The 15,309-nt window shown below is 42.7% G+C and overlaps 1 protein-coding gene across 1 annotated transcript in view; it reads left to right on the forward strand.

Moving 5' to 3' along the window:
• The first annotated feature begins 7,781 nt into the window (after positions 1-7,781).
• Positions 7,782-15,309, forward strand: part of LOC125282268 (clathrin coat assembly protein AP180-like) — a 49,452-nt gene continuing 41,924 nt past the window's right edge. Inside the window, exons 1-2 of the mRNA XM_057303305.1 lie at positions 7,782-7,890; positions 8,372-8,407. Coding sequence (XP_057159288.1) covers positions 7,833-7,890; positions 8,372-8,407 — 94 coding nt within the window. The 5' untranslated portion in view covers positions 7,782-7,832. The remainder of the gene's footprint in view (positions 7,891-8,371; positions 8,408-15,309) is intronic.

Raw genomic sequence — 15,309 nt, forward strand, 5'->3', positions numbered from 1 at the left:
TTTCTCAGTCAGCTTTTCAGGTGGAATCTCTAGAGTCTGAGATATTGTGATGAAAAGGAAAGATGCGTGTTACAAATTACCACATTTCCCCGGAAGAAACTGATTGGCAGATGAAAATCTATTGATGAGTTTCAGCAGGTAAAAAATATTTAGTACTTAATTTGTGTATTTGGATTGTGTTAAATATTGTCGCAGATTCAGAAGCGTCAAAAAGCGTGGCTACAAACTTTTAAAAGCTACTACTAATAATTAAAGCAGTAGCAGAGACTCAGCTGAAAGGTACTGTTTCTTCATGGAAAGAGTTCTGAGTAAGGGGACCTTGGTGAGGTCGGAAAAACGAAGAGAGGCTTCAGGAGTGGAATGGAGTTTGGAGTTCAGTTTGAGAGGTGGGGAGGTAAGAGGACAGACCGAGAACAAAGTATGCTCCAGCTTTTAAGGACTTTTTCCTCAGTTTCCTTTAAGCCCTCACCACCAAGCTTCAGTCTTGTCAGGTGTTGCCTAATTATCGCCTTTTATCTGTGACTTCTTACTCCCTGTGCCTTTGCTAAAACCCAATGCCATATGTTTTAGGTTTTTGTTATCACAGCATCCGTTTCTGGTAAGATTTTATACAACCACCGCTTCTGTATGCTTAAAGAATCCGCAGCTGAGGTATTTGGCTAAGGCACCAAAGCGATGTCTTCTCTCTTTCTCGCTCTCTTTGGGGCCACACTGGGACTCTGTGAGTGTCTGGAGGCTGAAGTCATTTCGAGGCTCTTTCAAACATATTTCTTTTACTTGGTCTGGGATGACATTAAGATTCGGTTTAGTGAGGACTGGGGCCCAGAATGCCTACCCGTGAACAATTTTTGCCACTCGGTCTCCTCAGTACGGTGGCCTCAAGGAGGTTAACACAGTGCAGAAGCGTTATCTCCTTACCAGATCCAAAAATTCACCAGGTGTATTTCTTTACCACTCATTCCCCTAGTGTATATTTCTACTGAAATTTTCCTCACAAAACCAGAGTATAGTTTTTCATTTTAGTAACTTCAACATTGATGCAATACTTTTATCTCCTCTAAAAAATGTATCTAATATCAGTCAGTATTTGCCCCAGAAAGATCCCTTATAAAATTTTATTACTCTAGTAAATGATCATATATTTCATTTAATTATCTGGTGTCTTAGTTTCCTCTATTTTGGAACATTGTTTCCGACTTAAAAAAATCTTTTTTGGTATTGATAAATTTAAGAATACATTTCCCTTTCCATTTTTGATAAAAGTAAGAATTTCCTCATTTGGGTTTTTAAAAATTGTTCCTTGCAATTAGATTCAGGTTATGCACTCCCCATGTCAGTACTACATAGGGGATCTTTTTCATCATTTATCCTATGCAGGATAAATGATGAATTCTTAAGAAGCCAATTCATGCAGATGTCTTGTCTACACTCACAAGGAATTATTGTAGACTCAAGGCTTGATGCAGCACAGACTTCCTGTTGAAAGATGTGTTCTTGAGGTTTTGGTATGAATTAATATGACCCCAGAATCTGTTCTTCTCATCAAAGGGCTATAAGTCTTTTTTTTTTTTTTTTTTGGACAATGGTGCAAAATAGATGACCAGTAATGGCAGAAAAAAATTACACAATGTCCAAGAAACGTGAGCAGGTTTTTCAACAAATAGTTGCCAGTGTGCAAAATCAACATCCACCAAGTGTGATGACCCAAGCCTGAGAAGGTAAATGTCAGGGTGGAGGGTGGTGAGCAGGAAGAAGGAGGCTTGACTGAATTTCAAGGTCTGCTTGGCACCATATTCAGATGATATCGCTCTAAGGAAGAAAATTGTGGAACTATGAGTGTTGTCTAATGTCCAGGAGGGTAATGGGGTGATCAAAGATCGAGGGAGGAGAGGAGGAGGGAAAAGTAGGCTCCTTTAAGTATTCCAGGGTGCACCTGACACTGTATTCAGAAAGGTGTTTTGCTAGGATGTCAGTGAGGACATTCTGGAAGTGTCTTTGTTTCCAGGAAGGAGATTTTGGATGCCTGAGAATGATGCACAGTCTGCAATATTTAAGTAAAAAAAGGCAATTTGTTAGCAAAGATTGGATGTGGTCAAGGGATGAAGGGAGCTATCAATTAACTGAGTAGGACAAAGACATTCGGATTAGAGAGGAGCGTAGAGAGAGACAGGAAGATCTTCAGAAAATGAAAAGAAGGCAAAATACAATAAAGGAAGAAGTAACAATGCAGTATTCCTTGAAAGACAGAATAAAAGTAAAGCAATGAATTTGGAAACTATCACTCCTGTGAATGTTTAGCTTCTCAGGAGAGCATTTGGTGGTTTGCTCCGGGTTTTCCAGCAGTGAGCAGCACTTAGTGGGAAGACGATGGGCAATGGTAGGAGCTGATACAAACTGGGAATAGGGTGAACCTGGATTGGGAAATGAAGGGAACTGGTGGACTATTTAGAAGTTCCTTTTGTTGATGATGAGAAGCCAACGGTGGGGAGAATTTGTGCGTAAGAGAGATCTTTCTGACGGCAAAATAATGAACAAGGACACACAGAAGTTCTGGAAAGAACTTCCCTGGGTTTTCATTACAGAAGGTACTGTGAGGTGTAAGGTACAGCTGAGTAACGGGTATGCGTCACTTGTGTGTGTGGAAGTTGTATCTTCTGGGGGTGCGTGCTGCTTCTCGTGCAACTCTCTGTAGACCCGGATTTCTTATTTATAGAGATTTGAGACAATTAAGTACCTTTGTAGCTAAACACTGTTGGAACTGACACTCAGGTAATTTTGTTATGGGATTCCTGCCTGCCTAAGTCTTTTGGTCTATTCTACATCATAATTCACAGGCAGAGCCTGAGGCTGGGCTTTCCAGGATGTCATCCACACCTGCTGTCCTTACTTTTCATAGTATACGCCCTCGCCCTCGCTGATCCTTCAAGAAAAGTTCTCCCTTTTTGTTTTATGCCGTTATGTAAATTTCTATTGTATTCACTTATGCATTCTTAACTCATTTCTCAGGAGCTTACTAAGTGCTTGGTACGCTTCTAAGTCCTACAGAATAGTGTTGAATGAAGTAACCTTTTGTTCCCTTAGCTTTTATTTATTGAGAGGGGAGGCAGAAAACCAGTCAAAGAAACAGCAAAGAAACGAAGAGCCGAGAAAACACCAGGTCGTGATAAATGTTATGATGGGAATAGAATCAAGTTATGGGACTGTGGCTGAGGGGACTCCAGTTTGGAAGCCATCAGAGACTGTCCTGAAGAGGCGATGTTGAGGTTGAGCCTGAATGGCAGTAACATAGGACAGCCGTCAGTCCCAGGTACCGAGCAGCGCAGGAACGCGCGGCGTCTGTATCCGGCACTTGGCGCACTTTCAGATTTCTAACGCTGGAGAGCCGCCGTGTGCTCTTGCGTGTGCCTGAGCTCCTCGAAGGCAGGACGGGACAAGAGCTCACCTTTGGTGCGAACGCCCAATCCTACTGGGCCTCCCACCGCCCTAGGACTTCTCTTCAGCCCTCATCAGTCTGTGTCCTGTTAACTCTTGTTTTGTTGAGACTCGGTTGTGTGTCCTTGCCCACGGTGGCCCAGGATGGCTGCAGAGGCTTCCACCTTCTGAGCGGTGTAGGGTGGGGGGGAGAGGGGTCTGGTTTTGGACTGAGTCCTTGATGCTTCCCTCTAGGGCCTGTCTTCAGACTGAGGCTGCTTTTCTGGTTTTGTCTCAGAGCCTGTCCCCTTTCGAATCTGCTCCACGTAGAGTGTGCAGTGGGGACCAGGCCAACCTCATGATCATGGGAAAAGTTAGGGATTAGAGAGCTGTGATCTCTGTGTGCAGGAGTAGTCATGTGTAAGTAATTCAAGATGACCCCATTACATGTTGTTTAATATAGAAATTACAATAAAAATGAAAGCACTCCTTGAATTAAGACATCGCAAAGTATTTTGTGAATAAAATGAGATGTATGTGTTAGATTGGAAAACTTTGTGATTTTAGGAAAGATGAAAATGTGAATATTACCCATGTGGTGTAAGTCCATAAACGGTAAGAACGGAAGACAGAGAGATAACAGATGTTGTTGGGCAAAACCTGAGAGTGACAAGTCACGTGGAGAGCAAATCGATCGGTCTGTTCCAGTGTGCTGTGGTCAGGAAATGCAAATAAGCAAGACAAATACTGCTTCTGACGTACCAGATACGCAGAGTTAAGCCAGGTAGCAGTTAGTGCTGCCAGAGAGGGTAGGAAAAGCATGCTCCTCTAGTCTATTCTGTCAATATTAATTTTTAGGGTCCTCTGGGAAACAAAGTTCAATATATCTATTCAATTTAAATGGTACATACGATTTTATTGGAAACCCTCTGGAGACCTATAGCCACTTTTGTAAGGACACAGTGCAAAGGACATGAAGGACTTCATGTCTAAGAACAGCAAAACACTAGAAATGACCTGGTTTCCCATCAGCAGGGAGAGTAAGTGAGGACACCAGTGAGAAGACGGCTGTAGATGTGCACTGGCTGACTTGGGTTCCTAGGAAGTAGAGTTGGTTGTACAATAGAGAATGGTCTGGAACATAAGGCCATTTTTGCATATGATTTTGTAAGACACAAGTACATACAGACATACGTTTGTAGAGACACACATTTGCAGGTGAGAATGAGCACGTGGACGAACTCATTTAACATGTGCTTTTTGGTGGTGGGAACAGCGAGAGAATGGGATGCTAGGCAAGGAGAAGCGTGTTCGCGTCTGCGCACAACGGTATAGGGGATGTGACCTTACCAAAGTAATAACGGCGGTTATCTCATTGTGTTGGGAGGTCTGGTGACTTTTATTTCTTACACATACTTCTATTTTAATTTTTACAATGAATATTATGAAAATACTATGTTTTGGGAAAGGGCAGTGGTTAGAAGTTTTGGGGATTCATTATGGATTTGACTTCCTTTGGATACAAATATATCTTCTTATTTTCTTAGTAAGAATAAGTATCCTGAAGGACAACTTAATTGGCTACATTGGCTGATATATATATGTATATGTACATATACTTGTAAGCTTGGTTTCACATAAAGTATATTTAAATAGAATTTGACAGATGCCACATAAATGTATGAAATTAAAGGTGTGGGAATGATCTCAGTGCAATTTTAATATTGCATCTATCTATCTATCTATCTATCTATCTATCTATCTATCTATCTAATCTATCTATAAAATGTCGTTTGTTTTAGTGAAAAGTTTGCTGGTATTTGTGAGCATATTTCCAATACTTACATATGTTATAATTGAATTTTTAGATGCCTCTTAAGAGGATAATACTAAAAAATACTCTGAAGCATTACAACGTCCTTGAAATTCCCATCGTGTCGGAAGGACAAACTCGGAGAACTCCCTGTCCACATTTACTGTGGAAGCTGATTGGAGGACAGATGAGCGTCCGCTGTGCGGGTCGAACCCTCGGTGGGGGACTTGGGTCCTGCTACTAACCTGGGAATCGGAGGCTCCGAGTTATGTGGATTCTTCTGTGTCCCGTTGTGTCAGTGGTCAGTTTGCTGCCCTTGAGTTCCAAATGCGCCCTTCAGCATAAGCTCCGCCACAGCGCAGAGGACTCCTTAGGCATCTGCCCTTTACAGTGACCACCATGTGTGCTTTCTCCGCAGAGGCCGCTGGAGAGAGATTGCAGGAGGAGCGGCTTCCCCGTGGCTTGGGCTGCAGCACGGGGATCAGCAGTGCAGGTGTGGGACTGTGGGGGTGAGTCCTGCCCCAGCCACGTGGCCAGCATTTGCAGTCCTGGGGGCACTGGCAGCCTGGGTCTGGACTGGCACTAATGTCTCCACAACCCTCTTGACATGGGACCTGGCATCCCAAAGGCCCTTTTCGGCCCTAGTCCCAATTCACTCAGCAGGCCCTGCTAGTGGCCTGGGGTTCCCACTGAGCCGCATCTCTCTCTGCAGGCCCCATGTGGCCCACCTTCACCCCGAGCCCCCACCTTCTCTGCACATTTAGGCCATGGGTTGCTAGTTGTCTCCTGCCCCTGCACTCTTGTTTCATTGATGACGAACATTCTAAAAGGTGTGAGATGCTATCTCAGTGTGGTTTTGACTTGTAGTTCCCTGATGATTTGAAAGCCCTAGAGATTTAACACATAATATAGTGATAGGCACAATATAGACAACAATATTTTGTTACAATCATCTGACTTGCTAGGGGAGTAGAACTTAACTATTCCAAACTGTAAAAAGAAATGTTCATTATGTAACATGATAGGGGTGGTAATTAATGCTCCAATGGCAATCATAGGCAATATATGAATCTATCAAATTAACATGTAGTGCACCTTAAATATACACAGTGTGAAATATCAAGTATATTTCAGTACAAAGGAGGACGTTGATGTTCAGTGCTGTTCCATAGGACAGAGAGTCTCCCATTGAGGGTATGTTACTAAAAGGCATACCTTGTATGAACAAGAACAACTTGAAGTATTAGAGCCATTTAACTGTAAAGGAACCTTTAGATGGTGGTGATTTCTCATTGATTCCGAGTTTTCCAAGACATGTTCAGTACCTTTCATTGGCGACCTGGATGGTCCCACACTTGGTTGTGATGTGAATGTGGAGCTTTGCCTCACCGTCACATTGACTTCGCTGGGGTGTGTGACAAATAAGGGCAAGTAGTTTGACAAGTCGTGGGCCCTACTCAGCACCTGCAGACAGACGTGAAGGAATAAGGGACTTGCACCTACTCTTTCCTTTTCTGGGAACACACTTTCCAAAGATGTAACAGGTTTGGTTCCTCAGCATTTTCAAGGCTTTGTTCTGATATCACCTTTTTTTGTACTGCCTTTTTTGCATACCTTATCTATGATTATAACCCTACTTTCTGTCCACAGTGATACTCTCCTTTCTTCTTTCCTGTATTATTACTTATTAGGCATCATCATTTTACAAACTACACAGTTTCCCTTCCTCCCCCTTCCCTCCTTCTCTCCATCCCTTTCTTCCTTTCTGTTTACTTTTTAATGGATGAATCCCCACAAGTGCACGTGTCACATAGTATTTTTATGTGCTTTGTGCATTGCTGCTTCTCTAAAGTGTAGCAGTCAATACATATTTGTTGCATGAATGCTTTGATTCAATGCCTGCATCAATCAACAAATGTTCATTTCATTTTCTGTCTTCTTTCTCTTTGACTTTGAATTTTTCCACAAGAAGTGTTTAAATCCAGAGAGATCCTATCAGTGTGGGCTCACTGTGTATGAGTGTCAGATGAGAGTGTGTACATGAACATGAAGGAGGCCATTGCTGGAGGAAGGTACAGCCTGACCTAGGTGGATGGTTCTGAGAGCAGCCGCCATACCCTGATGATTTGGATTTCAGGAAACCTAGGGTGAGAAAGCTGTAGGCAGGCAACTTCTAAAGTGTATGAAAGGAGCGCTGCAGGTTTGAGTAGTCTCACAAGGCTCGGTATTGGGCTCCTCCAGCTTGTCAGCAGAGCTGGTAATCATGCTGTGACTCTACCGTACAAGGTGAAAGGATCCTGGAGGCAAAAGTTGTTTTCTGGAAAATGTTCAAATATGGGAAACTCTTGACCTGAAAGCCGTGTCAGAATCAAGGGACCGAGGTTATGATCTTTCCAAAGGGCCTCTGGCTGTGCTGTTGACTCTCCCGTGGTTTCTCTGAGTACCAACATTTCCTGACATTAACTAGCCCGGATTCTGGTCTGGCAGCTCCTGATTGGTGCCCTCTGCCTATATAATGTCAGGATGTGGACTGCCAGAGTCAGAATCCTACCTTCTCTTGAGCTCTGACGCTTTCCTGTCTGTGCTCCGTGCTAATCGATTCACCAGCATGAAGGTCTTGGCGCTGCTGGTACTGGTGGCAGTTTCCACCTTCCTGGTCTCGGGCCGTAAGTAAAGATACTTTCCTGAAATAAGGGCTGGAGCAAGCGGACATCATGATAAAAGCTCTGTGTGGATGTGGGTTTGGAGGGGCTTAGAATGCTGGCCTCTGTGTCCTCCACTCCACTACCTTGTTCCAACCCCATTTTGACTGACCACTCAAGATAGAGCGCACTCTCCCTTTCAGCTTTGACAATTCAGTCAGGTGTTTGCTCAGTTTTAACCTTGGAATGCAACTTCAATGTTGGTTCAGGATAATATATTTAAGAAGGTCATAGGAGGTTTATTTCAGGAAAGCAAAATGGAGATGTATTTTTTGTAGGGTTTTGCGGGTTTCATATCATCTGTGCATCTTGTTGCCCTCAACATGTGTAGGGAAGCCTAAGTTTCTTCAGTTGTGACAACCTGCACTATTGTCCATATTCTTTCTTCCCTTATACCCCCTAACTGGTGTTCGACTCACACCTATTTTTTCTGTTTCTCTCTCAGAGTCTACAACCAGTGCTCCATCTGATAGCTCTACTGGTAAGTCTTTGCTTGCACCTTCTTGTCATGACTGTTTTCCAATCCAACTTAGTCTCAAAGCTGCCATATGGGACAGAGTAATAGACTCTAAACCTGAAGCCTGGGGAAGCCACATTCCTGCTTCTAAAGTTCATTGTGAACATAGAAATGTACTGATTTCTTATACGTTTTTAGAGAATATAAAGGTTCTGGCATGGACTGACATAAATTGTAGATTATTATTCATTGTCCTGTAGCAGAAATGACAAGGGAATGTGATCTGAATTTGTGGTCTGTGAATTCAGGGAGATGCATGTAAAGCCTTCGTGATTACCATAAATTGTTGGGCGGAATATATGGCCAGCGTGAAAAGAGGGATTAATAAGTCTCAGGATGACGGAAGAGAGTGTAGACAATGAAGATGTAGAAATGTGATGTAGAAAAGTGGGCATTAGGAGCACGTGGGGTGTGGAATGCACACTGTAGAATGTAGGGGGGAAGTAGAAGGATGGCCTTAAGGTTTGCTCTTTGTAACGGTATATATGCTTTATTCCCAGGCTGAAGTGTGTTTTCCTTCTGTGATCTGAAACCCAAGGTTGTGGACCAAAGCCCCTAGTATTTCTTGGGCTCCTCCCACGGTGTCCTGTATGTCCAATGCCATGTGTGTTGTGCTCATGCAGACATGAGGGAGATTTCTCTTTTTGTCCTCCACAGTTGGGGACCAGTGTCTTTTGGTTGTAAGGACATAGACTGCAGTCAGACCTCACACACAGAACCATATGCCCTACCTGCCATGTGGGACCAATTGAAAACACTATCCTCTCTCCCGAATGAGGACTGAGACAGCATGGCCGGAGTGTGGCTATGGAGAATGATCTATCCATTTGTTGAGGTAGATGTAACTTACAGTCGTAGGGTCTGACTCTGCTTATCTGTCAGGAGCTCTGGTGTAAGGTGTAGAGACTGATAATGGTCATCAATCTTGCCATGAACATGGGATGATTGATGGAGCATTTACTTACTTTTATCATTGCCAGAATAGAATTAATGTCTTCTGTTATGTCTAATGTGGTGCACCTAGATATTTCTGTAACAGATAGAGTCTAAGTTGAACAACAGGCCATACAAATATAATCCCATTTCAGGCTGGAGCCTGAGGGAAGGAATTGTGCTTCTTTCAAAGAAAGGAGTTCCTATTGGTCTAATGTGAGACACATGATCTTATTCTTTCTTCTCTTCTCCTGTACTGTTTACCCCACTACTCACACTCATTCATGCTGCAGTGGAAAGTAAAGAGTTCAAGTTAGCCCATGGGAGGGCACCAGAAAATCAGCCCACTGGGGATTCTCTTGTTGCCTCTGAGCCACGATCCCTGTGAATATGAACACATACGGACTCGGCATTTTTTGCTCATCCCATGGGAGAAAGTATTTTCTTGTCTCCTCTCTTAGTCTCACAGTGTTTGTAGGGAAACCCCCATTTTTTCTGTCCTAGAGGGCAGAGTTGTGAAGACTGAGGCTAAAGGATGTGGGTAGCCAGGCTAACGGTAGGACAGAATTGTTGACATTCGCAGAGATGAGTTCAGAACGAGAAATGTACCTCCAAACTCAGGTGGAACAAATTTTGATTCCTGGGACGGAGTCAAATGTCTCAGCTGGGTATTTTCCTCCTATTTAAGCTGCCGCTGATGCCACCACTGCTGCGGCCACCAGTGCAGCTCCTGCCTCCACGACCAGCGCTGCTCGAAGCACCCCTCGACTTAGTAAGTCTACCTCATCTAAATGCTTTCTTTATGGGCCTCCTGGATTCTTCCTTTCTTGGATTCTATTGTTAGTGCAGACTCTCTTAAGAGGAGGGGGTGGGTGGGGTTGTGGGGAGGGTGGGAGGGTGAAGCCCCGAGAAAGCTCTGTTTTCATTATTCTCTACTTCCTTTTGGTTTTATAAATCAAGTCAACACGTAGATCCCAGAGGAGCCTGAGTTTGCAACCTCTTGTTCACCAATATTACCTACATGGTCTCGAAATGTTAGCATTTCACAGGGAAAATTCATCTTTAGAAATGCCATTGAAAAGACCAAAGTAAGTGGTCTCCTTGGGGATAGGTAACTGTTTATGTGTGTTTTTTTCTTTTTCATCAGAAAATTTTCTGTTTCCTTGAAAGACTTTTCCAAAAATAGACAACAGCTCTAAAGCCAGGCTTCCTTGAGGCAGAAGCTTCCAAGCATCATTTAGGATATTTCTGGAAATTTGGACATTCCTTGAGGATAGTACAGTCTTCCTGGTCCTGGTTCATCTTTCCTGTCCTTCAACACTCATGGAACATCGATTACAAAATTGGTTGAGTGTGGACACATGCCAGGCATTGCGGCATACAATTCACATACCAATGTAATTTAAATCTCAGCGACATTCGACTAAGTAAACACTGCAATGATGAACCAATGGAAAACTTACAATGAAAGGCTCTCCCCTGAATAGAGGGGAGAGATTGGATTTGTACTTAAGCAGTCAAAGTCTTGAGGAGACATTTTCAAACATGTCTTATAGTCTTTCAGTGTCAGGACCATTGCTTGGCACCTTGCTTAAGGACGTGTAGGGGCAGCCTGTGGGGGGGGGGGAGAGTATTCATCCCTCTTGAGAAGAGGACTGGTTGCTTTGTGCTACGGTGGAAGGAAAATTAATGCATTTTGTCCTACTTCCTGTTCTCTCTAACCTTCCAGCTTCCCTAGGCTCCTGTCTAGGGTTGCAAAACCCGGTTTTTTGGGGGATGAACATGTCATGTTCCCTTGACTCCATGGAATTCAGTGCCATTTGACATTTGCTAGTCTCCTTGCAGATTCCCAAGGAAGAAGCCACGTTCTTCATCCTTTTTGGAAACCTTCTTGACAGTGTATTTTATTTTCTTGCAGGCCTCAGCGACATCCTTAAGAAGCTGCTTGGTTGAAATATTACTAAGATGGAATTAGCCTGGGACTTCTGTATTTGATCCTGCTGGACTCAGCCACAATGGCCATTGATTTGATTTAATTCAACTACTTACCATGTGTTCCATCTCTTTCTTATCCCTAATCATTTAATCTGTTTTCCAATTAAAATAACATTGAGCAACATCAAGAATTGTTTATTTTTAAGAGGTTGGAGAGTGGTTGTCCAATGTTTCAGTCAATCCCAGTGAGAGATGCTTTGAATTTTATCTAGTCCTTCCTGTGCGAGTGTGAATTGAAGTTTGTGCAAGTGTCCCCAGTTTTTAAATGTAGGACACACTTCTTGAACATATCACTAGATACTAGAGGTTTCTTTCACTTGAATGCACTAATTGGCATTTACTAGGCACCAATGTCCATTTTGGATTCCATCAAATTCTACTCTTAACTGAGCCATGCTTATACTCTATTCTGTAATGACTTAGGAGGTGAGAAGCAGGAAAGCAGCCTTGCCATCTGGGAACAGGCCTGGCACGACTGGGCTTGTTAGGGGCTGAGTTGGGCTTGGGGCTAGGAGATGGCATTCTCTCGTTGCACACATGCAAAATCTCAGAAGAGCAAGGGCAGACAAGGGTACTCGGTGACTATGATGAAGGAGGCAAAGAGCAAGATCACTTCCCAGTGTTGTTTCCATGCAGACAGAAGCAATGTCAGTGTGCCAAACTCAAAAAAGCACAGAGCCCTTTTTCCTAGTTAATGAGTGATACTGCTTCATTACCTATCTCAGCTTTGCCTCATTCCTGTCTCTTCCTCCTCTAGAAAAGGCTTGGTAAGATCCCCAATCATAGCATACTCGTGCTTCCTGACCAAATCCAATCCAGGGTAGAGGCCTGCTTCCCTACAACCTCCCCCAAATCACCTAACACAAGCCCCAATCCTATGTAAGTGTTTTCTAACAGCCTTGAGCTGGGACACCTGTCTGCAGTTCCCCATGGGTGTGCTCTCCCCCACTGCAGTGATGACAATCCCAAGCTTCTGAGCTACAGTTGGGCCCCTGGTGGGTTTCGGCTGGAGGGCTTCACACCTTAACTGCATAATGGGACGGATATTGTATATGAACGAGTGGTGGCGTATTGTCCTTTCCACTGTGGACGTCTGCCCAGTTTTCACACAGTTGCTCAATGGGAATGTTTAATCTCGCCAGGTTCTTACCAACAGTACACTAAGCCGTGTGCCATTCATGAAAAGCAACATGTTCATGCTTTGATAAGGAAATGATTGATTTTGGAATTTGATTCCCACTAAATCTGTTTTATTTTTTAGTGACGATTTTGGCATGTTAATGGATAAGAGGTAAAGGGGATGATTGAAGATTAAATAGGTGTGTTCTCTTGTTTGAGCTGGACTCGATGCGATCAAGGCTACGTAGGAAGTGCAAAGGCCCAAGCGGGATTGGTATAGCTCAATAGACTTAGCAAACACCTTCTTTTCCGTGATAGTTGGAGTCACCCTTGGACACTTTGAATTTTCATAGACTAGATCTCAGTGCATGTTTACTGCACATCCACAGGGAAATGTGTGTATGTTAGCATGTTGCCATAATTTATTTAGACAGGATTTGGAGTTAATGACCACTAGGGGCAAATTGGCACAAGTTGTGATCAGTCTTTCCTCAGAGGAATAAACTCAAAGAAGGAACATCTTTCGTATCCACTGAACTGCTGAAATTGCCAGGTAACTGGAGGGTAGCTGAAATTGCCAGGAGGGTAGCTGAAATTGCCAGGTAACATTCCAGGCCAAGCACCATCTGTGAAATTCATGAGAATTATCTCAACTGGAGCAATAGTGATATTGCTCAAATTTTGCAACACATTGTCTGGGTTTTGAGATCATGATAATAAGCAAGAAGGTCAGAGACTATTAGGGCTATTCTGATTTTGCCAAAATCATACTCTTAATGTAGAAGCCCTGTTAGCTTCTGCTCACAAAGTGACCAGAGTTATCTGAATTTCATCAGACCCTGAGCCAAAACTGTTAGTAGATTTACTTAGAGTTGTCCCCAGGTAGTCCCTATGAACCCATAGGATGCGACTATCTGATAGAGGTTTCTGCCATCATACATATGCTGCAATGAAATTGGATTGGCAGAAATTAATAGGAATTGGTAGAAATCAAATAGGATTTCTTTATAAAGTTGTCTTGGGTTTTTGGATTTGAAATCCACTTGAGGCGTATTCTTCTGCCAGTCTACTTAAAGAAGAGTTGCTAGCAACTCAGTGGTGTTTGATGAAAGAAACCCTCCCAAGGAAGAGCATCAGGCAATGTATGGTTTCCTGTCGTGTTCTGGTTGATGCCAGAGAAACTGTCAAATATGTGATGGTCAAACAGGAACTTTCACTCATAGAGTGGCGATTACTTTTTAGGTGCATTGTAGCAGAAGAAGTTCAGGGAAAGTCCCACACAACACAAGCATGTTGTGTTGCTACTTGTCGGGTGAAAAATAGAATTGCAAGGACATCCCTGACCTCAACACTGAGTGGGGTGTGGCGGGAAGGATGACTGGATTTCCAATGGGAGTTCTTGAGTTGAGGCCTATGTTGCTGTTTGGAAGTCAGTTTGCAACAGGCTCTGTTGATACTGCAACCCTGATGAGAAAGTGAAAGGTCAAGTTGGTCCAGAGGGTAGAGTTGAAAGCTCTTCATTTAGCAGTGGACAAAGTTTTAGGCTCTTGTCTCTATGGAAGCACGTAGATATTAGTCTGTTGGGCTGTAGCCAAGAGTTGCATGTATTGTCAGGTAAATGGGCTCCAGGCAAGTAGGAAAATAAGCTACTTGTAGGATGCACTCAAATGAGGAGATGTCTTTGGGAATTTATGAGGAGACTTAAAATCATCAGGATTTGAAACAAAAGAAATCTTTGGCTACAAAATGGATTGAAATGCTGACATAGCTCCTTAGACATCCCTGTGTCCTAAAGGAGATGCATGGGGATGCTCTGGTCAGCCTCCTGTGAGCTAAAGAGGACACAGTTTCCTTGAACACATACGGGGAAGTGATTTGCACAGGAAACTGCATCCAATATTTACAGGAAAGGGTTTGGTTTGTGTAGGTGAAATGAGCTGATGTGGGCAAGTGGACCACACCAAACCCCTCTTGGTAGCGGCAGGATTCTGTAGTGGGTGCAAGTACTGGTATTAACCTGGCACCTGTTTTTCTCTAGGATTTGCTCATCTTGTAAAGAAGCAACCCTGGAGATGCAAAGAATGTTTGGAAGATCCAATTCTTCATCCACTTGGTCCACTTGAATGTATTTCTTCTCAGGTTACATAGAAGCTTACTGCTACTAGGATCTACTATTTAATGGACGGGGATGGTAAATGAAACATAACGGTTTTCATAACATCCGGTTTTTCAATTTTCTTTTTCTTGTTAGGGTTTTTTTTTTTTTTTTTTGGTTTTCTGTCTAAGAATTGTTACCAACCCCTAAGTTTAAAGAGATACAATTTTCAGTCTTGTAGATGATTTATAATATTATGTTTTCTGATCAGGTCTTTGATTTTTGTGTATGGTAAAAGGTAAGAATCGTAATTTATTTCTTTAATGTTCAGGTAATAGTACTTTTTTGCAGTATACTTTGTTGAGAGACTTTTCTTTCTTGAGTAGCCATAGCGTTTCTCTCAAAAATGTCTTAATTGTATATGTGTGGGTGTATTCTTAGATTCTCTGTCTATTCCACTCTAGGTCAATATCTCGGTGATTTAATTTGTGAGGTTGTATCAGTTTGATATCAGGTGGTGTGATTCTTCCAACTCTGTTCTTTCTCAGGGTGGTTTTAGCTACATGTCAATTCTTACTTTGTCATGTATATTGTGGAATCTGCTTGTCAATTTTTCCAAAAATCCTGCCAACACACTGAATGAGATTGAAATGAAGATGTATTGTTTTGATGAAGAAAAATGTATAACATTTTATTTATTTATTTATTTATTTATTTATTTATT

This window comes from Ursus arctos, unplaced genomic scaffold (genome assembly GCF_023065955.2).
Source record: "Ursus arctos isolate Adak ecotype North America unplaced genomic scaffold, UrsArc2.0 scaffold_26, whole genome shotgun sequence".
Taxonomy (NCBI): domain Eukaryota; kingdom Metazoa; phylum Chordata; class Mammalia; order Carnivora; family Ursidae; genus Ursus; species Ursus arctos.